Source organism: Geotrypetes seraphini, chromosome 4 (genome assembly GCF_902459505.1).
Source record: "Geotrypetes seraphini chromosome 4, aGeoSer1.1, whole genome shotgun sequence".
NCBI classification, from domain to species: domain Eukaryota; kingdom Metazoa; phylum Chordata; class Amphibia; order Gymnophiona; family Dermophiidae; genus Geotrypetes; species Geotrypetes seraphini.
Genome location: NC_047087.1, coordinates 314,177,381 through 314,201,321, shown reverse-complemented (window position 1 = coordinate 314,201,321; position 23,941 = coordinate 314,177,381). Strand labels below are relative to the sequence as shown.

At 40.4% G+C, this 23,941-nt stretch overlaps 1 protein-coding gene across 1 annotated transcript in view; it reads right to left on the bottom strand.

Moving 5' to 3' along the window:
• The window catches only part of ATRNL1 (attractin like 1), a 1,517,170-nt gene that overhangs the window by 690,229 nt on the left and 803,000 nt on the right, over positions 1 to 23,941 (bottom strand). Inside the window, exon 23 of the mRNA XM_033941321.1 lies at positions 11,395 to 11,473. Within this exon, the coding sequence (XP_033797212.1) occupies positions 11,395 to 11,473 (79 nt within the window). The remainder of the gene's footprint in view (positions 1 to 11,394; positions 11,474 to 23,941) is intronic.

Below are 23,941 nucleotides of genomic sequence, written 5' to 3'. Positions count from 1 at the left end.
GCTGGACTATAGCAGCTTAGCCAAGTTCAAAACAAGCAAATCCTTACGTGAGAAAAACATTTTAAAAAGTGAAACGCAGTGTAGGACTGAAAGTATTCATGCCACATAAAAGGAATGCCAAGGGTATTGTGCTTTCTTTAATGTGAATGTGTTTGATTTTTTATTTTCACTAGAACATTAGCATGCTAGTCATTTTATAGAAGATTTTTGTTGCATTTTATAGCTTTCTTGAAACATATTATGTTTTATTGCATTTCTAAAACTTGTAGTTTCTTAATAATAATTTTTTTAAAAATGGTAGCAAATTACAGACAAATTCTTGGATGAAACGATGCAAAAAGTACAAAAACATACAAGCTCTGGTTAACAGAAGCATTTTTCCTGTGAAATTCTAGGGCGCATTAATGTTGATGTCAGGGGACCAGAAACATCCCTGTGATTGTGTTTCTTTTAAAGCAGAGTTTAAGGGACATTTAATGGTGCTTTAAGGTGTTGTTTAATTACAACATTCTGAAGTGGTGCCGTATTTAATGGATCATTGTTCACAGAGCCTGGAGTCTTTAAATGTATGTCTAACGCTTGATAATTACAACTCCATAAACTAATTGAGACCCAGTTAAACGAGTTTCTTGGCTTTATAGTCATTCTAAATCTTGATTCCTCTGCGACTGCAACCATAACTTAAGCATTTCAGTTGCCTGGTTCAGAGCAAAATGAAAACAGCACCGGAATCTAAGCAGAGCATTTGGAACCACTCATAAAACTGATGAGCAAATATACTGGGGTATAAATTTTATGGTAAATTTGTCCTAGTTGGCTGTATAGTTAATCTAGTTTCCATTGGAAATTTATGCACCATCTCAATAAAAATTTATGAGCTGCTAATGTTGGAAAGAGCGAATCTGTCTTCACGACACTACTCTACTTTGGCACCTTACCAGGTCTTGAGAAGAGAAATAGTGGCGCCTCATGAAAGTACCGTATTTTTTGGACCATAAGACGCACTTTTCCCACCCCCAAAAAGGGGGTGCGTCTTATGGACTGAATGCACTGCGACCCTCCCTTTTTTAGTGGTGGTCCAGTGTGGTCTCCGGGATGGCTGCCTGTGTCTTTAGAAGAGCGACGCACAACGCAGGAGCGCGACCTTTGCGCTTCCTGCCTGGTCGCACCTCTCTGTGATTGGCTGCAGTCAGTTACTGACTGCAGCCAATCACAGAGCGGCGCAGGATCAGGCAGGAAGCGAAAAGGTCACACTCCTGCGTCGCTCTTCTAAAGACACAGGCAGCCGTCCCAGAAACAGCGCTGGACTACCACTATAAAAGGTACTGTGGGGGCTTCTGGAGGCTGTGGGCGGCTTCGGACCAGCCACACCAGAGGCACCTACGTATAGAGGAGGAAAAACCAAGAAGAAAAAAATTATGAACCAAATTTTTTTTTCTTGGTTTTTCCTCCTCTACAGGTGGGTGCGTCTTATGGTTCGAAAAATACGGTATATAGACTTCTGGGTGGCCTCATTTCATTAGGGTGATATTAACTTGCTGTGCCAAAATTCAAAGAGCAATTTATTGTACATGTCCTCTATGTTCATCAACGTTAATAAAATTTAGAAATTCAGTTCTATACAAAATAGCAGATGTATCCTTTCCCCAAATTTCCTCTCCCTACTTTTAACTGGCCCTGTTGAAGCTCTTTCACCTCCACCCATTAATCTTATATTCAAAAAGGTTCAGCCACGACTGGCTAAAAAGCTACATGAGCATTTCCCATTTGAGGAGGGGAATGTATTTGGAAAGATCCTTGCTAGTGCTGTATGGAGGATCCAGACTGGCCAATGCAGTGTTTCCCACTTAACCTGGGTACAAGCAGTGCTGTACCAAGGGCTGTGCAAACAGGACAGCCATGCAGGACACAAAAACTGCTCTTAGCTCACCATCTCTTCTCATTGGCGGCAATAAAGAGGGAAGTGCATAGCTATAGCTCAGTGTGGTCTTGGCTGCAAGAAGGTGATCTCTAGAGATGCCTCATGGAGTTGCATGAACCTTTCCTGACTAACTGTGCAATTTGGTCACCTTTATCATCTCTCCAAACTCATGTTACTCTATCTTCTCTGTCTATATGTTCCCCCTTTGCTGTCTAATAAGATGTTTTAATAAGGAGCATGCTATATTATAATGTGTTCTGTTATTTGAATATTTTTAATTTTAACCTTTCTGTTTTTGCCTATACACCATCTTGGTTGAGTTTCTTTTAAAAAGGCAGCAAATAAATACATAATAAGCACAGTCTTCACAATATTCAGCCGGCAGCGGTCAATGTTGTTGTTTTTTTTAAGTGCTAATTGCCACTGGCTAATTTATAATCAGTGCCATGCCATGCCATGTCTGGGCACCAACACTGAATGTCAGGACATAACTCTGAGTGGCCAATCCATCCAGAGCTTATGCAGACTTGGCTGAATATTGGGCTAGGGTATGCATAAATATTTTGCTTTGTTTAAAAAAAAAAAATTCCCCCCCACCCATGCCCCTCTGGTTTAAGATTTATTTTATTTAATATACTGCCCTTCTTTATACAATAACAGAGCGGTTCAAAAAAAATGTATAAAACATACAATAAAACTATCTATTTCTCAAAACAAACACAAAAAAGATAAAATTAAATTAAATTAAAATTTAAGAATATAAGAATAGCCTTACTGGGTCAGACCAATGGTCCATCAATCCCAGTAGCCCGTTCTCACGGTGGCCAATCCAGGTCCCTAGTACCTGGCCAAAACCCAAAGCGTAGCAACATTCCATGCTACCGATCCAGGGCAAACAGAGGCTCCCCCCATGTCTGTCTCAATAACAGATATGGACTTTTCCTCCAGGAACTTATCCAAACTTTTCTTAAAACCAGCTACGCTATCTGCTCTTACTACATCCTCTGGCAACGCGTTCCAGAGCTTAACTATTCTCCGAGTGAAAAAAAAAATTTCCTCTTATTGGTTTCAAAAGTATTTCCCTGTAACGTCATCTTTCCCTAGTCTTTGTAATTTTTGACAGAGTGAAAAATCGATCCACTTGTACCCATTCTATTCCACTCAGGATTTTGCAGACTTCAACCATATCTCCCCTCAGCTGTCTCTTTTCCAAGCAGGCAACAGTGCTAGTAAACAGAGCCATCCAACTGAATAGAAAAAGCCTTTTCAAAGTGATACATTTTTAATAAAGTTCTAAATCTTAGATATTTATTTATTTATTTGTTCATTTTTATAGCCCATCCTCCCCAGAAGCTCAGAACGGGTTACAATAAAATAAAATAAAATTAGGTACTTGGAAATTCCCTGTCCCAAAGGCTCACAATCTAGCTAAAGTACCTGAGAAAACAATTATTAAATAGTAAAGATATAACAATTCAAATAATAAAATTAAAAAGAATAACACTAAAATAAATCAAAACCTCAAAGACCCAAAGCAGTCCAAGCAAGACAGCCAAGGAGGAGGCAGGTCATAGCTGATATTGAAGTTCGCCGGAGCAGGGACAGCCGCAGGTCGACTCATCTGGATCTCTGGCTGTGTGATGTCTCAAGGCCAAGATCAAACGCTGAAGACAAGAAGGCAGGTTGGCCACAGCAGATCCACAGATGCCTAATCCCGTAGTCTCCAGCAAACTGTCTTCAGCCCCAGAAGAAAGGCACACAGCAGGCCCAGGATTCCCGGTGGCAGGGGAGGGATCTGCGCCAAAACAACCACAGTCTCAGGGCCGCTCCTGTATTGTTGGCTTGCCGATGATGCCATTTTTCTGTGGTTTGGTTTTGTAGGCAGTTGAAGCCAGATCCCTGACATCCCCAAAGAGCGAGCAGGGGGACCTCCGACCCTCGATCGCCAGACCAGAGACAGAAAAGGCAGGATCCAAAAAAACCAGCACTCTAACCACTGCAGAGCCCACCAACTTCATATCAGCTGACCTCAAGGCCGACCTCTCTCCTGAAGCGCAACTGCCGATCTCACTTCCGATTCCCCCTTCACTGCACTTTGCTGCAGCATTCCAACCAGGCACAAGCATACAGTTTACGGCCGACACAACTCCATTCCAGCGGGCAAAGACAGGCAAGGCCCTTCATTCAGCTGGTCCCGCTCTGCACCACTGCTCTTGGGGCTCCATGACCGCAGCCCTGCTGTCTCCGTCCTCTGCGGCCCATCGCCCCTGCTATCCTATGTTATGTAAGTTCAAGACATACTGAAGATGGAAGAGAATTCCAAAGAGATGATGAGAGACAGAAAAACGCTCTCTGTCTGGTAAGTTCACAGTGAATTGAACGTGGAGAAGGAATATGAAGATGTTGATTGTTCAAAGAGCGTAAGGCTAAAGACAAATAAGTAAAGAAAGGTATGAAGGACTATTGCAATGTATTGATTTAAATGTCAAAATAAGAATTTTGAATTTTATTCGAAACTAATGAGAAAGCAGTCCCCCTACTGGCCATCCTCTTCCATTTGTAGGTAGGTCTCCTAGGCCAAGGGATGGTGCTAGGAAGGAGCTGTCCTAACTTTGCCCCCTCCTCTTATATGGGCCCCAGCTGAATATCGGGCCAGAGTCCACACAAGTATTTTTTTAAAAATCCCCTGTCCCCTACTGACCCCTCAACAATGCTTCTCCTTCCTCTCACCTAGCTACACTCTCCCATGGCCTACCTACATAACCTGGTGGTACAGTGGGGGGGAGGGGTCTTTGGGGACAAGAATGCAACCCCTCATTTCTGCCTCGCAAAATGGCTGCCGCAACCGCTCATGTCCGTTCATGTAAACCTTTTCCTTTCTCTTCTTATATTTAAGTTCTTGTAAACCGTGCCGAGCTCCACTTCCGTGGAGATGATGCGGTATATAAATTTAAGGTTTAGATTAGATTAGATGTCAGATTATGGTACTATGTGAAGTAACGCAAGCTATGGTGAGAGGTTGTGGCAGTCATTTTGAAAAAGTACCATGAAAGTACAAGAGCAAAGGGGCTGCACTCCTGCCTCCGAAGACCCCCACTGGACCACCAGGTTATATAGGTAGGCCATGGGAGAGAGTGGCTAGGTGGGGAGAAGGGGGAAAGAGAAACATTGTTGAGGGGTGAGTAGGAGACAGGGGGTTAAAAAAAAAAAAATAGAAATACATGTTGACTGTGATTCATATGTAGCTTTTTATGACTTTATAAGAATGAAAAAATGAGAATTTGGCATTTTCACAATTTAAGTAGGTAAATTGCAAAATTTGACTATTCTGGCCACAAAAGCAAAGTTTTATGGAAATAACAGACATTTTCTATATATTTTAGGCATGAACCATTAGGAAATTACACTTACTGCTCAGGAAGGAAAATTGTGTTACAGAGTGATTCCATGGCATTTACCTGGTTAACTGCCTCTGAATATTAGCAGATAGCCTTAAAGAAGCAATCTGGTTGGCTAGGAGCCATTTCTGGATGGTTAAATCACTTTGAATATCAACCCCTACCTGTTTTAAAGTTAGGACTGTATATTCAGCAGTCCAATACAAATGGACATAAATACATAGGAAATCTATTTGTCTTTATGCAGTGGATGTCCATAGTCTGGTATGAACATCAGCCTCCCTCTCCCTCCCCCATTTTGCCTGATATCACAAAACCTCCACCACCACATTCAACAGCTGAAGAGAGATTATTTTGGAAGGCAGTGCTTGATTTTCTCCAAACAAAACTTTTTTTTGTTTATTGTGTCTGAAATGTTCAATTTCTGACTCTTCTGCTCACAGAGAGTTTTGTGGGTCATCCAAACACTCGTTAGCAGTGTTCTTCTTCCCTGTCGTTCCATGCACACACCATTCTCATTTAACCCCCCCCCCCCCCCCAGACCTATCCTCTGCTACATCCTATCCAGAGGAAGTTGTTTCAGCATGGCGGGACATGACAGAGGATAGGTCCCACTGCACTTATGCAATATGAAAGGGAGATGTAACCATAGTCTATGACTTTATGAACCAAGTTTTTGAGCCAATCTTCTGTTGATTTTGCTCTCCCAAGTTGAAAATGAATCCAGATCTCTGTGTGGGACACGACACTAATAATAAACCTGAGATAAAGCCAAAGTTAACAAGTACTGAATTACCAAGTAAAGAAGAAATAAAATTGTTAGGAATTGTCTTAGATTTCGGACTGACTATGGCAGTTCAAATTTTGCTAATTTGATCTGCCACAGTCAGTTTCAAATCTAAGACAATTCCTAACAATTTTATCTCTTCTTGAATCATTTTTCTTCAGTGAAGATAACAATATCTTGATGAGCAATTATTTCAGATTTTGATTCAAGCAATGATTATTTCATGTATATCTCTTCCTGGTAGACAAATTAAGAGGCTGCAATGGAAAAGGTTTGAGACCATACTTTAAGAGGCTACACTGGCTTCCATGTAATGTCAGAGTAGAATTAAGTTACTGACTGTGGTTTTCAGGATTTTATATACTCTGGCTCCTTTGGACTTATCCTCTTATTTACAACTATATGCCAAGTCGACTTTGTGATCATCTCAAACCATGAGGATAAAAATACCACCTAAAAATTGCTGTAGACTAAAAATGACCTTAAGTAGGACCATCTTGAGCAAGGTATCCAAGATTTGGAATTCTTTGCCGGTCAATATTAGAAATACTTCCAACTATATGAGCTTTTGAAGATTGGTTACAACATGGTTATTTCTTAAATACTTTGACTAATCCTCTACTAGTAAATTTGAACTAATGTCTTTTGTTATCTGGTATGCAATCTGTTATTGTAACTCTATGCATATGTACCCTGCCTAGAACTAATAATTAACTGGGTAATAAATATCCAGATTAGATTAATTAGGAAGGTACAATTTAGAAAAGAACTGAAGTGCAGACCATTAAAGCCTAGGTTGGAATGGGCGTAGCCAATTGGAGTCTTAGGCCATGGCCATGCCTTAGACTTAGTGGGGATGGGCGGACCCACTATGCCTAAGGCCTGATTGGTCCAGGCTTCTACAGCCTGGGCCAATCAGGCCTTAGGCTTCGGCGGAATGGGCCGGGAAGGGGCGGGCCCGCCTCATTTCGACGAGGCGTGCCTGCCGGCTGGACGGACAAGACCCATCTGGCCTTAAGAAAAGGTTAGTTTGGTGGGGTGGAGGTTTGGGGGTTGTTAGCGCCGGGAGGGGTGCATCTTCGGGCAGGAGAGATTGGGCACCCTCCTGCCAGCGATCGTACAGGCCGCGGCCCGCTATACTTATAGCGGCAGAGAGATCCCTTGCCGCAATAAGTATAGCGGCCGCGTCTACTTACAATGTAGACCAGCATTTTGCTGGCCTACATTTTAGCGTTTCTTCCTCTACTAGGGAGACGCGTAGGGCCGCCTAGGTTCGCCTAAGGCCCTTAGGCGAGCTTAGGCGTCTTGCGGGTCTCCCTAGGCTCCCGGAGGTGCCTTCAATATAGGCGGCCTGCCTGGGGAGCATTTTTTTAAAAACGTGCATCTCGATTGGCTGATTAGACAGCTGTAGGACGCCTACAGCTGCCTAAAATCGGGACGCACTTTGGAGAATCAGGCCCTAAATGCTAAGAAGTAGGGGTCAGATAGATAGTTTTTTCAACCAATAAATTTTTATTTAAGTTCTTTGACTTGACATGGAACCGTGTTTCGGCGAAAGCTCGCATGTCTTAGGAGTCAAAAGCTACAATCAGAACAAATAAATAACATATAAAACACAAACAATAAATTATGCATGTTTTAAAATAGAAAGTACATACATGCAATAAATAAATACAGTATGTGCCTTACATATGTAGTAATCCAATTCTACTTAAATAGAAGTTCTGGATAATCTTCTACACAGATAACCTAATCCTGTTAGTACTCGCTAAGCTTTTTAAAAGGACCCCTTAACCAGCTAAGAAAGATGGAGGACATCTTTTCCAGATATGAATGAAGTAAAAGGATTTTTACATAAAAGGAAAAGGCGTATTTGCCATTTTAAAATACAGGGCTGAAAAGATAAGGCTGAGTCAACAGTTTTTCCTGGGACAGTTAATTTCAGCAGAATAGAAATCACAGGCGACAGAACAGGCAGCTTCCAATTTCACTGGATTCAACTTCACAACTAAGGAACCTCTGGGCTTATCCTGTGATTTCCTGAATTCTATTACTGTCTTCTATTTCCACAACCTCCCATGGAGAGTCATTCTGTATATTCATCTCTCTGTAGGTGAACAAATCATTTCTGCTCTTGTAGGATTACCAGATGTCTAGGAAAACCAGGACATGTTCTCTTTCTAGAGGACTGTCCAGGTGACCAGGCAGATTTAAAAACCCGGCAGTCAGTCTGGGTTTTGGAACGCCTCGAGCACGGGGCCACATCTGGAGAGCCACAGAGCATGCGCAAATGTGAAGTGATGATGTAACATGAATGCATGTGACATCATTGCATCGCATCCATGCCTGCTCGGAGGTCTTCCAGACATGGCCCGGACTCGGAGAAAGATGAGGTTTGTGTGAGATGAGGAGTAGTGGCTCGTGGCCAGTAGGGGGTGATGTCTATGGGACAGTAATGGAATAGATGTCAGGACATGATAGTGCAGTATTTTTGTGGAATGTTTCTACAAAAGTACTTATTTTTCGTATGATTCTGGGTAACTCTAGTTAGATATAAGCATATGTGTTAGTTAAGGCCATGCCCAATAAAAGCGTACGAAAAATTGGTGAATAAAAATCTGAATATGGATGTAGCCAAGGCCGAAAAACACACTACAGATTAATATTAAGGAAAAGTATAATAATATTCTTTTTATGTACTTTGCTATTAAGCTAGATCATGGAGGAAATCAGGATATACATGGACTCCATTTTGTTCTCTGTTTTTCTGTATCTTCTGCTTGGGCTTTACTCCATTTTGTGTTCAGCCTTTTTCCCTGTCTTTGTTCAGGGTTTCCCACTTCTAGCCTCGTGGTTTTAATTGATACTAGATGTGCCTTAGGCTGTCGTGGTTCTAATTGATACTAGATGTGCCTTAGGTTGGTTCGGAAAAGTATATTAGATTACGTATCTCAAACTGAGATATAACATGCATTAAATATGAATGACATATAATGTGTGTAACTATGAATGTTTGGGGGCCCTGAATGTGAAATGTGGTGATATGAATGATTTGTCAAAGAAGGGGTACTTAAAATGAAATGGTTTATAAAAAGAACACTAAGGAAAAATCCTGAGCACAACATCTGGAAATAATTAGAGTCAGAAACTGTTCCAGTCTCAAGCATAGGAAGGGGGGCACTGTGTAGGTGTAACATGAAGCTGTCAGCTCAGGGAGAGGGGGAAATAGCCCTTCCTCTCCTTGACAGGAAGGCTGAGAATATCTCAGCACTTAACAAATTCAGATTCTCTTAATATACCTTTTTTGGAAAGGACAAAAAGAATATTGGATATGTAATAAAATGTTAATGTATATTCAGAAATGAATGTAAACAAAACAAATATGATTTCTGAAACTTTTAAACATGTAGAGGAATTTTCTTTGTCTAACTTTGAAGACCAATGATATCATACTGGACTAAAGTATATAATGGGGAGCTTCGAAGTATCGAGTTGAATTCGTTATCAGAAGACCAGAATTTTGGCAACTATAACGACCTCCCGCTAACGCAACTAGCCTTTTGATGTCCATGATGGAAAAATAAAAACAATAAATAAAATATTTTGGTAAATCTTGCGTTATGCGTTATTTTCCATGTTTTTTGTTATTTTTCACACCTTGAGTGAAAGCTAGCAGCTTAATTGGCAGCTGCAGCTTTATGAGTGCGCTGGTGTCTCATGGTCCATGCTCAGAGGGTGGGGTTGGGGGCGGAGCTGGAGGTGGAGCAGTGCAGGGTTGGTGGAATGGGGCGGGCCATGTGTCCTCTTTCTTGCACACACAAATCTTATTCTCTTGTCCACTTTCTTGGAGGCTCATATTGTACTTCTTGATTTACAACATCCATCTATAACAAGGTCACCATGCATTGGAGCATACATTCTAAAACTAGGACGGGTCAATAATTTGCCTCTAGAAACATGGTCTCATTATATCCCAGCAAATGTGTGAACTGAATGAATACTGGCAATAATCAAAGTCCTCTCTGCAGGTGGGACTGCTTTACCCATTCAAATAGGCTGTTCATTACTGCTCTCCCCCTTTGCAGGGAAAAGTATTCATAGTGTCACCCATGTTGTACTCCTAATTCAGGAATTTTAAGAGACAATCTTGGGGAGCAGTTAGGTTACAAGTCAAAAATTATAGTTTTGCATTACAATGCCAGCGGCGTACAAGCGTAACTGATGCAGCCATTCAGAAGTAGCACGCACCCACGCAGCAGCGTGCTTGTATGCCGCTTGCCCCGACGTGCCAGTAATCATCAGGCAGCCGCCCTGCGAAGCACCGGCGACCGTCACAATTAGGGAATGTCGCGGGCCCAAGCATTAGTGTGCTTGTGCGCTGCGGGCCCCAACAAGCAGCAGGAAGCCGTCCATCGACCTCCAAAATTTAAAGGTACCGCCGGGGGAGGGAGGTATATTCGCTTCATAAGATGCACCCTTATTTCCACCCACTTTTTTTGGGGGGAAAAATACGGTATGTCCATTAGAGAGAGCCATCGTTGAGGACACCATTTTCCTACTTGAGTGGCATCACAGTAAATGCTTAATAGAACTCATTTTTTATTCTGTGTTGTTCTCGAATATACTTGTCTCCTCTTTGGATCTCATTTCCGAAGGTCATAGGAATAAACTTTTACTCGAAAGAACCATTGAAAGCAAACCTATTCCACTGCCACATCCTCCTCCCCATCAACTCACGTCATAAAGACAAAAGCAGAAGAGTGCAGGCGGCTCAGTTTGAAAACAACCGATAAGCTTGCCTTTTATCAGCAGAAGCAGAAAAACGGCATTGTTTGATATCAATGTTAAGATTAATAATTAAATATAGAACCATGGCACTGAAACAAAGAAATTAACTCTCCAGCATTTAAGGAAGCCATTAATCTTAATTAAAATCACAGTGCTTTATAACGGCATCATTCTTTACATTTAAATGCATGTATAAGCTTTTGCCACCAAAGTCATTTTAATTGAATAGGGGGACAAAGTTAACATGTTAATGAAGTTTATTCTGATTACAAATTACTGTCTAAACTTTAGGCGATAACCTTAATTATGACAAAACAATGTTCTCCTCCCACCTCTACCCCCCAAAAATCATTAAAATAAAAATTGGTTGGAGAAATGTCAGGAAATAATTCACTGATTGAACTGTGCAACAGAAAAAGCCAAAACATGTTTTATCAGTATTTGAAATGGAAGGACACCAGCACAGGAGAGAAAAGCACTGGAAAAAATGAGTATCTCACCTGTGGATCCCACCGACCAGGTGATATTGAGGTTGAAATTGTTTGATGCATTGATTAAAATATCCAAATTCTTGTTGGACTAGAATAAAAGGACAAGGATAAATAAGTCAACCAAACAGAGGCAACCAGATTTATCAAGTGACAAAAAGGACGACTCAACTCACAGAACTAAAACAGACAACAAAAAGAAAGCAAAATGAACATATAAAATCAGCAAAAAATGCTAAGTCATAGAAAAAGCATCAAGCATCATACTTCATGTTACAAAAAAGATTATAACACCATGAATTCCTGAGTTAGTCTCACCTGTAACCTTAGAAGGCAACCTTTCATAATCGCTGAACAAGTAAGATTCATTTCAAGTCGATTAAGTTTTTAAAAATTGTTAGTAGCCCAGATACCATATATACCCAAATCTAAACTGAGATCTTTGGATCAAAAAAAGGCCCTAAAATTAGGGTCTCAGTTTATATATGTCCCTCCCCCTCCCTCCTATTGGCCTGCACACTGCTGTTCCCTTCCCCCAGTGACTACTGGCATACTGCTCCCTCCCCTCTGACCATTGGTGCACTGCTGTTCACTCTCCTCCCACTCCTCTCCCCAAGATGACCACCAGGGCTGCTGTCATGCCCTCGGACACCTATACCCCCCATCCCCAACCAGCAGTGCACTTATCAGCACTACCGACAATCCTCCATGTTGGGCCAGTGCAGGACCTTGAGCAGCTGCGGAGAACCATGACTGGGATATAGTTATAAAGACCAACGATTTCCCACTACTATGAAAAAGTGCATAAACAATACACTATATAACTATTACTGGAAAGGCCTCAGTCACGGAGCCTACGCAAGTCATAGACATTGACTACAAAAGTCTGCGTAGTTTTCCAGCTCCTTAGCTCCAATCATTGGCCTTATAAAGAACCTCGTATGTTCAATGATGATTTTGAATTCAATCAGAAATGGATTGGAATTCTCAATAAATGTTCCCTTGACCTTATGGTCTTAATTATAGAACGCACCAGACAAGCGATGACTAACATCAAAACAGAGATTGAAGAGAAATTAAAAACTCTGAAACAAAAAGCAAGTGAAAATGATTTTAAACATCAACAGGATGAACTTAAATGCAAAGTAGACGAATTCAGAGCAGAGATACAAAAAGATAAATATAAAAAATTCAAAAGGGACGAAAATGATTACGTACAACAAAAAGTTTACCCCTGGATGAAAATTCCAGATCCAACTGATCCTACAAAAGGGAAGAAAGTATCATATGATCAGACTTCTGAATCTTCCAATATAGGATCTAGCTCAGAAGAAGATTTTTTAGGCCCAAAGCCCCAGTACCAACGAAGAGGACGACGACGAAGGGGCAATGGTCGTGGTCAAAGAATTTACCAGAATCAGGGCCAATACCAGAATCAAGGCCAATATCAAAATCAGGGCCAATATCAAAATCAGGGCCAATATCAAAATCAGGGCCAGTACCAGTACCAAAGACCGCAAACCCGCTCACAAAGAGGGCAACGGTTTCCATAGAAGAACAATCACAGAAATCCATAGTTGTGAATTTATCTGACCATCTACTTACTACTGATGAATTTACTCTGCTTTCGAAAGGACTTTCTTTTGTCCCGATGACTCCTGGGGATATGTTTCAAGATAACATTGATATTGAAAAATTCTACCGCACATTAAGGATTAAATCGTTCTTTTTTCAAAAGGACGGAAATACACAGGATGATACTAACTCTATAGTGACCCCTAAATCCAGTTGGGTCCCTCCAGGTCCGGTTGATCCAGTTATTGAAACTTTCCATAAACTCGTAAAAGCTGATATTGAACGAGTTAACAACATGAGTCAACATATACGAACCTTTAATATCAGTAAAAGGGAGAAGATGCTATAAAGACTCTTACATCAGATAAAGATCTGGTTATAAGGAGAGCAGACAAGAGTGGTAGAATTGTACTCTTGAAAAGAAGTGACTACATGGAAGAAGCTCACAGACAACTTCATAGCGAAGATTATAAGATTCTGACTTCCAACCCCACAGAAGAGTTGCAACTAAAGATCAATAAACTTACCGTGAGGGCTTTGGAGCAAGGATATTTAACGAATAAAGAATTTCGCTTCCTCAATGTGGCTTACCCCATTATTCCGACTTTTTATCTGCTCCCCAAAATACATAAATCTCTTCACTCCCCTCCGGGGAGACCGATTGTTTCAAATCGGGGAGCTCTTCTTGAAGCCTCCTCGATATATATTGATAAATTTCTTCAGGGGTTCGTAAAGAAAACGTTGTCCTATCTACAAGATACTACAGCATTTTTGAAAAAAATGGAACAGATGAAACCGGATCCACAATCGATCATGGTTACGATTGATGTGTGCTCCCTCTACACCATCATTCCTCAAGAGGAAGCTTTGGAGATTATTCGCAAAACACTGGATTTGAGAAATAATCCTAAAGTGCCAACTGAACTATTATATCAACTTGCTAAAATAATACTTCAGGATAGTTTCTTCATGTTTGAAAATGATTTATTCCAACAAACTTCAGGAATAGCGATGGGCATTACAATGGCTCCATCAGTAGCCAATCTCTTTATGGACAATTTTGAACAACAATGGATATACTCTTCTCAATTTTTTAAGAAGGTGAAATTATGGACAAGGTATATCGATGACATCTTCCTTATTTGGAATGGGGGCCTGGAAGAACTGAAGACCTTTTTGAATTATATTAATAATTGTCACCCCAAAGTACAATTCACGCATACCTTTAGTAATACTGAAATTTCATTTTTGGATGTATGGATAGCGATAGTGGAGAATGAGTTCCAAACAAGGGTTTATACAAAACCTACTGACTGTAACTCGGTGTTACATTTTTCTAGTGCCCATCCTGGTTCTCTTAAAAAGAGTCTTCCTTTTTCCCAGTTCCTGAGGATCAGGAGAATTTGTACCTCAGATACCGAATTCAGGACTCAAGCGAACTGTTTGAAAGAAAAATTTTTACAACGTGGCTATCCTTTAAAGACTGTGAATATTGCATACAGGAGGGCATACTATAATCACCGTGAACATCTTCTAAACTCTAAAACCAAGGAAAATTCTATAACACGTGAGAAAATTATGACATGTATATTGACCTACTCGAGTAATAGCTATCAGATTGCCCAAACTTTGAGAAAACATTGGGAAATACTAAAAATAGCGGGAACATTCAAAGATTACTCCTTGAGAATAGCTTACCGCCGTAATCGAAATTTTAAGGAAATATTATGTCCTTCGATTCTCAGAGATACCTTGGATAGTAGTATGTGTGAGGAATTAGGGCATCAAATGTGTGGCAGTTGTCAAATGTGTGCCCTGATGGAGTGCATCAGGATATTTAAGAATCCAAAAGATAATAAAGAATACACTCTAAATCATAAATCCAACTGTAAAACGCAGGGGGTTGTGTATGTTTTAAAGTGCCCCTGTGATCTTATTTATGTAGGGCAAACTTCACGCAAACTCAATGTTCGCTTGACCGAACATAAAAGTAATATCAAGAACCATAATATGGGTGCCCCATTGGCTAAACACTGTATTGAGAAGAAACATGATTTTGATTCTCTACGGGCTGTTATTATAGAAATAGTTAGACCGGATAAAAGGGGCGGTAATTTCCGTCGGAGCAACGTTGGATCAGTCGTCTGCAGACTCTGTATCCAAGCGGCTTGAATAAGCAAATGGAGTGGCAACACTTCTATTAAAAAAAATCCTGTTGGAATCGTTTTCTATGATTATGTTTTCTTAAGAGGTTGCTGGATGTTGATTAGGATATATGGGGAGTTGTAGTATCCTATAGGGCTTTTTGTTATCTGTACCTTTAACGAAATTTGATATATGTACTGACGTCAGTACGCTGTTAAAATTCTTTAAAAAGAGGCTGTCGCCATTTTGTCTGTTGTTTGGAGACTGTTGTTGGATTTGCACAACACAGCAAGTAAGAAAATTTTCTAATGGATAATCTATAATATGGTAAGGAATACACTTTACTGATTTTGTATTTTATTTCCAGCAGCTTGTTTCACAAGTTGGCCCTGAGGCAGTGGTTACGAATAATACTCCACGAAACGCTGGCCACGTTGGCATGATTTGAAACATAGCGCTGAGTGCATATACCACGAATACCAATGCAAAGCTAAGTAACTGTATTGAAATATATAAACGAAATTACCATAGCTAAGAATGCTGAAACAAAGTCTCATAACATTGAATTAGTGCATTATATGTATAAGACTGTAAGATAAAAAATTTTTAGTTAGTGATCATTTTAGAATAAGTTATTGATAGGCGTTAAAATTATTTAAAAGAACAAAAGGAAAAATAAAAATATAAGTGATTGTAATAAATAGTTTAGTGACTGGAATAAGGCCAATGATTGGAGCTAAGGAGCTGGAAAACTACGCGGACTTTTGTAGTCAATGTCTATGACTTGCGTAGGCTCCGTGACTGAGGCCTTTCCAGTAATAGTTATATAGTGTATTGTTTATGCACTTTTTCATAGTAGTGGGAAATCGTTGGTCTTTATTATTTAGAGTATCTTCCCACTAAGGTAGTTCAGTGTAGTGGGATATAGTTATACCAGGCTATAATCTGCTCAGCAAAGACAGGGTAGAGGCTGCTAAAATGGTGTGTGGTCTTCATCATAAGGCGTATGGGGACAGACTTAAAGATCTCCGACTGGGAGAAAGTGACTAGCGGTGTACCCCAGGGCTCGGTACTTGGGCCGATCTTATTTAATATCTATATAAATGACCTAGAAGAAGGAACATCCAGCGAGATCATCAAGTTTGCAGACGACACAAAGCTATGTCGGGCAATCAGATCGCAAAAGGATATCGAGGAACTCCAGAGAGATTTGAGTCAGTTGGAGAAATGGGCGGAGAAATGGCAGATGAAGTTTAATGTGGAGAAATGCAAAGTGATGCATTTAGGCAGTAAGAATAAGGAACATGAGTATAGAATGTCAGGTGCAACTCTGGGTAAGAGCGAACAAGAAAAGGATCTGGGTGTACTGATAGATAGGACCCTGAAACCATCAGCACAATGTGCGGCGGCAGCAAAGAAAGCAAATAGAACGTTGGGCATGATAAAGAAGTGAATCATGAGTAGATCGGAGAAGGTCATAATGACGCTTTATAGAGCAATGGCGAAACCCCACTTGGAATACTGTGTCCAACATTGGTCTCCCAACCTAAAGAAGGATATAAAACTGCTGGAGAGGGTGCAGAGACGAGCAACAAAATTAGTAAAAGGTATGGAGAATCTGGAATACGAGGATCGACTTAAGAGACTGGGATTGTTCTCCCTTGAGAAAAGGAGACTGCGAGGGGATATGATCGACACCTTCAAAATACTGAACGGAATCGACAAAATATAGCAGAAAAACTATTTACATTATCCAATTGGACACGGACAAGAGGACATGGAATGAAGCTAAGTGGGGACAAGTTCAGGACTAATATCAGGAAGTTCTGCTTCACTCGGAGAGTGGTTGACACCTGGAATGCTCTCCCAGAGGAGATTATTGCGGAATCGACCGTCCTAGGATTCAAAAGCAAACTAGATGCACATCTCCTTACGAGAGGCATAGAAGGATATGGGTGACTAAAAATTACGCCAGGTGTACACCTGACAAGGTCTCTGCGTGTGCGGATCACCGGACTTGATGGATCGAAGGTCTGATCTGGAGATGGCGCTTCTTATGTTCTTTGCTGATCTCAATCTGTATACTTTGGAGCAGTTGTTCCCAAACCCTGTCCTGGGGGACCCCCAGCCAGTCGGGTTTTCAAGATATCCCTAATGAATATGCATGAGAGAGATTTGCATATAATGGAAGTGACAGGTATGCATATTCATTAGGGATATCTTGAAAACCCGACTGGCTGGGGGTCCCCCAGGACAGGATTTGGGAGCCACTGTTTTGGAGGAAAGGCGGGAGATGCGTAATATCAAGTTACCCTCAACAAATGATCTAGCACAACATTTCAATTCAAAAATTAAAAACTTAAGAAATAACTGCCGCATACAAACATCAATCAACTGATATACAAAGAAATGAAATACCAGCGGACATGATTTGGAGTTCCTTCCACAATTTAGAATGGAATAACTACATCAAATTATATAACAAATACTCTAAATCATATTGTGTCCTGGACTCATGTCACCCAGAAATTATGAAATCAGCTCCATTAGACTTTAAACTATCTCTATTGAATTACCTAACCAATAACTTAAACAATGGAAAATTCCTCACTAATAATGGTCATATTATAATAACTCCAATTCCAAAAAATCGTAAAGAATCATCAACATCAGTAACCAACTATAGACCAGTAGCATCCATTCCATTTATTGTAAAAATCATGGAAGGATTGGTACACACCCAACTGATGGAATATTTCGACCAGTTCTCTCTTTTGCACGAAACTCAATCTGGTTTTAGGCCTCTCTTTAGCACTGAGACAGTAATTGCGACTATCCTGGACAATTTGTGCTACTTGTTTAGTAAGGGTCTCAACACCCTGATCATGCAATTTGACATGAGCTCTGCCTTTGACTTGGTGGACCATGGGAAACTATTACAATGCCTAGACGCAATTGGAATCAGAGGAGAGGTATTAAACTGGTTTTGAGGTTTCCTTATATCACGCACCTACCAAGTCCGTTTTAATTATGATCTCTCTGATACATGGAGCAATCCATCTGGTGTGCCACAGGGATCACCATTATCCCCTTTGCTCTTCAATGTTTACATGTCCTCATTGGGTACGCAATTGTCCCAGCTGGGGATAAAACTATTTAGCTACGCTGATGACTTCACGATAATTATCTCTGTCTCAGAAGTCACCCCCAAAGCAACAGAAGTACTAAATCGGATGGAGCAATGACTGAATTCAGACTAAAGCTAAACTCAGAGAAAACAAAATTTTTTATAGCATCCCACGCCCACTTGACACTAAAGCATCATTGTGCATCAATAACCTTAGTTATCCCATTCAACCCACTATGAAGATATTGGGAGTAAAACTGGACCAGAGCCTGACCATGAAAGACCGGGTAGACTCCTTGATTAGAAAGAGTTTCTCACCCTCTGGAAGCTTCAGTCCATCAGAGCTTACTTTGATGTCTCATCATTTAGAATTTTGATACAATCCCTCATACTGAGACAACTCGATTATTGTAACATTGCCTATTTGGCACTCTCCCAGAAGAACATGCGGTGATTGCAACTGGTACAAAATGCAGCAGTTAGACTACTTTGTGGACTGAAGAAGTTTGATCACGTGACACCTTCCTATCGACTTCTACACTGGCTGCCGATGGAGGCACGTGTGAAATTCAAGTTTGGTTTTTGCTTCAAGGTACTTCACAACTTAGCCCCTAAATATATAACAGACCTTTTCTCCTTCACAACTAACAGATTTAGGAGAACCTCACATCCGAACTTTGTTTCTCCACCGGTTAGAGGTTGTAAATTTAAAAGTCATCACCAACATCTCTTCTCACATCAAGCAGCATTATGAGGTAAAGATCTAGAACAACTGCTTATGCCTACTATTTATAGGGAATTCAGGAAGCGCCTAAAAACACATCTGTTCCTGAAATACTTAGGTAACTGACCTATACAACCATAGTCCTCAACAAATTATCTCTAGTACTGTTAATTACTAATTTTGAACTTTGTTTATTCCACTCAACCTGTAACCTCTTTAATCATTGTTAACCGCATAGAACTTCACAGTCCTGCAGTATATAAACTGTTATTATTATTATTGTTATTATTATTAAATACCTACGTAATATAAATGTGCATAAGTCGAGACTCTTTCATTTGTAAAGAAACTGCAATGAGAGGGCATAGGATGAAGTTAACAGGTGATAGGCTCCGGAGTAATCGAAGGAAATACTTTTTTACGGAAAGTGTGATAGATGCGTGGAATAGTCTCCCGGAAGAGGTGGTGGAGACAGAGGCTGTGTCTGAATTCAAGAAAGCCTGGGACAGACACGTGGGATCTCTTAGGGAGAGGAGGAGATAATGGTTACTGTGGATGGGCAGACTTGCTGGGCCATTTGGCCTTTATCTGCCGTCATGTTTCTATGACATCACAATGCAGGTGTAAAGAGCCTTAGCCAATAGGGAGAGGGGATGCAAATGTTAAGAGCCTTAGCCAATAGGGAGAGGAGGAGATAGTGCATGCTGTGGATGGGCAGCCTGGATTGGCTATTTTGCTTTTAGCTGCAATCAGGTTTCTATCTTTCTATACAGAATTAGTCAGTTAGAGCGTAGTTATTCACATGGGCTATCATTAAGTTATGTTATTTTACCAATAACTTGTGCTGTTTTAGCACAGGTCCCATTTAATGCAATAAGACCTAGTTATTAATAACTGGAGTTAACAATAAAATAATGTTTTTATATAGTAGCCCACACTGATAACACCACCCTACAGAGAAATTACAGACTAGTACTGATATCCTCTGACTAGTGTGTGGCAGCAAAAAACAAAAGCAAACAGAATGCTAGGAATTATTAGGAAAGGGATAGAAAATAAAACAAAGAACAATCTAATGCCTTTGTATCGCTCTATGGTACGATCTCATCTTGAGTATTGTGTGTAATTCTGGTCACCGTGTCTCAAAAACGATAAGAGGATTAGAAAAGAATCCAAGAAGGGCAACTAAAATGATTAAGAAGATGGAACTCTTCACATATGAGGAAAGGCTTAAGAAGTTAGAGCTTTTCAGCTTCGAAAAGAGACAGTTGAAGGAGGATATAATAGAGGCCTACATAATCCTGAGGGATGTAGAGCCAGTAAATGTGAATCAATTGCTTTGTTCTTTCAAAAAGTACAAATACTAAGGGAACTCAATTCAATTATATAGTAATACTTTTTAAAAGAATAGGAGGAAATCTTTTTTTTTTAATCAACTCTGGAACTCGATACTAGAGGATGTGGTAACAGTGGTTAGTATATTTGGGTTTAGAAAAGGGTTTGGAGAAGTTCCTGGAAGAAAGGACCATAGTCTGCCCCAATATGGCAATTCATTGTTCTCATAAAATGGGTTTAAATGGGCAGGAGCAGGTCCTGATCACTTAACTCCTTAGTCATAAGAGCATAAGAATAGCATTACTGGTTCAGACCATGAAGTCTAGTAGCCTGTTCGTACGGTGGCCAAAACCCAAAGAGTAGCAACATTCCATGCTACCGAACCAGGGCAAGTAATGGCTTGCCCCATGTCATTCTCTTTCTTAAAACCAGCTACGCTATCCGCTCTTACCCCAACCTCTGGCAATGCGTTCCAGAGCTTAACAATTCTAGAAACACAGTCTCCCCAAATACCGAAAAAATCAGATATAGCAACCTAGGAACAGACGATTTTTTGGTAACATAAGATTATGCGTTGTAATATTATGTAAAGTAACATAAGGTTATGCGTTGTAATATAACATAAGGTTATGCTTTGTAATATCATGTAATGTAAGTTATGCAATGTACTGGAATAATAAGGTAAAATAACATAAAATAACTCTACGTAAAGTCTTGTAAAGTTATGTAAGATAAATTATGTAAGATAAATTATGTAAACTTAATGCAAGTTATGCAAGCACGGTAAGGATAATGTAAAGTAACACAAAGTAACTCCACGTAAAGTTATGTAAAGTTATGTACGTAAAGTTATGTAAAGTTATGTACGTAAAGTTAAGTAAAGTTAGGTTTGCAAAGTTTGTAAAGTTATACAAATAATTGTATTGTCATCGCCTGGAAATGTCCAGCCATCTTCTAATGTAATCCGCTTAGAACCGCAAGGCACAAGCGGAATAGAAATCACTAATGTAATGTAATGTAATGTAATGAATGAAAAAATATTTCCTCCTAATGGTTTTAAAAATATTTCCCTGTAACTTCATCGAGGGTACCCCTAGTCTTTGTAATTTTTTGTTGTTGTTGTTGTTCAAAGATGTTATTGATTTTGTACAAAAGTAGAGTACACAAATAATAACAAAGACATGATACAACCTAGTTGTACAAATAGTGAAAACATGCATACAGAGAACAAATGATCCTTAAATAGTACAACAGGTTGACCAATATCCATTTATAATGAAAGAAAAAAACCCAGCACAAGTCTCTGTAATAAATACTAAACATAATGAAAGACATGAATATGAATGTGCTCCAAGTAAGCCCACGAAAAGATAGTAAAAATGAGAAGTTGTAATGTTATATTCCACATTAGCATAAATCACATTCGGAATGCCATTGGTCTAATGAGCAATATAGGCTAACTGGGCTCCATATTTTAAGGTAAGAATGGATGGTATTATGTTTTTCATTGGCACAGGCACCTGGAAGGGCTTTAGGCACCTGGGCCAACCGGAGCCTTAGGCCTCCTTCCCACTGCATTCTGGGATGCACTAGGATTGGCTTAAGACTCTGATTGGCCTGATCCCTAGAGTGACTCCCATGAGAGTGGCTTTAGGTATCTGGCCAATTGGAGTCTTAGGCCACTTTCAGTGCATCCCAGAATGCAGTGGGAAGGAGGCCTAAGGCTCCAGTTGGCTCAGGTGCCTAAAGTCCCTCCTATGGGCGGGAACATAGGCAACCCCCACCCTGGTGCAGCCCGCCATGCTAAAGAGGCACCCTGCCAGCCAGAGGGAGTAGGCAGCCCTCTGGCCGGCCTTGCAGATAAAGGTCCAGGGGCTGGGTCCAGGTGGGGATTGTTTTGGGGTTTGCAGCAGGAGGGTTTGGGCATCCCACCTAACGTGGACAGTGTGTGTGTGTGGGGGGGGGGGGGGTTCAGGGGCGGCGGCAGGAGGGAGTGGGCAGTGGGGTTCCCTGACGCAGCCACTCAGCTGATCGCGGCAGGAAGATTTCTTTGCTGTGATCAGTATAGCGGCCGTGTCTATTTGAAATGTAGACCAGCATTTTCAATGGCCTACATTTCAGGTGCCTATCTCGGCCCTAGGGAGATGCCTAGGTCCATTTAAGCTTCTCTAAGGCTACTTCCAGGAGAAACCACACCTATGCCCAGCCTTGGGCAAGCTTAAGCGTCCCTAGGCGCCTTCCTGCACCCTTGACAGATGCCTACAGTGGATCATGACCCCAAAACAGGTCAGAAAATTTGTGTTTGAGGTCAAGACCTGGGAGGGCTCTCCCATAGGTCATTAATCCATGCTGCCCAGGGTCATGCACCTTGTGGCCATGAAAGCTATAGTCATGAACACAGAAAGATTAGTGAGTGCTCCATCACATCTCTCACAGCTGAACAGAGCAGTCTAATGGGGAACAGATTATAAAATGATTGTACCAATATACTTGAGAAATATTTATATTTATAATAATTCAATCTGAAGTCTCTGTGACTCAAACAACCAAAACAATTTGTCAGTGTTTGCTTTATTATAGCATTTTAATTTGTGCCTAGCTTGTCAATATGTTTATATGATTAAGTAAAGTTTTATTGTTAAGGCTTTTCATATGACTGTTTATTTTAATCTTGTAAGCTATTTAGAACATTTTCATCAAAGCAGTATACACATTTTAATAAAATTAACTAACCCAACAAATCAAGGGAGCGCCTTGAATTGGTTTTGATTCATTTACAAATTAAGTCATCCCTTTCGCAGCCATGAATTTTACAAAATCATCTATAGAACTTAACAAAAATAGAATCAATATGTATATTAAAATTTCCCCAGATTATATTAAACATGGATGAGCAATTGACAGATCTGCAATAAAATTTGTCAACGCTTTCCTCAAGTAAAGTACAATAAAGCAGAAAACAAATCAAACTATAGACCCATTGCCAATATTCCATTTTTAGCAAAATTAACAGAGAAGGTCGTATTTAATCAGGTTTCAGAATTCATAGGAAAAAAAAAAATCCTACATCCAGACCAGACAGGCTTTAGGCAATACCACTCCACAGAACACTCTAATAGGTATGTCAAATGTTATTCATTATCATCTAGACCACCATAAATCCGTAATTCTATTCTCACTTGATCTCTCTTCTGCCTTTGATGCTGTGGACCACTATCTTCTGCTTCACCGACGTGACACAATCGGTATCACTGACCAGGTTCTGGCATGGTTTTGCTCTTATTTCGCCAACCGTTCTGCCATAGTCTCTTTCAACAACACCACCTCAGGAACAATCACTGCAAACTATGGAATCCCCCCAAAATCTATCCTTTCACTGCTCCTTTTCAACATTTACCAATCCACTGGATTTAATGCGTTTGCCTATACGGACGACATCCAGCTCTTACATCAGGTAGACTCTGAGAATCCCTCGGAAATTCTTACTATCACCAAGAAACTAGAACAGATCCATCAATGGCTAGCTCTCAATATCACCAAGTCAAAAGTAATGATGTACTTAAATATGACCTCTTCATCTTTCTCAAAGACATTACTCTTCAGGCAGTCACCACTATCAAAATTCTGGGGGTTGTATTTGACCAAAAATTGTC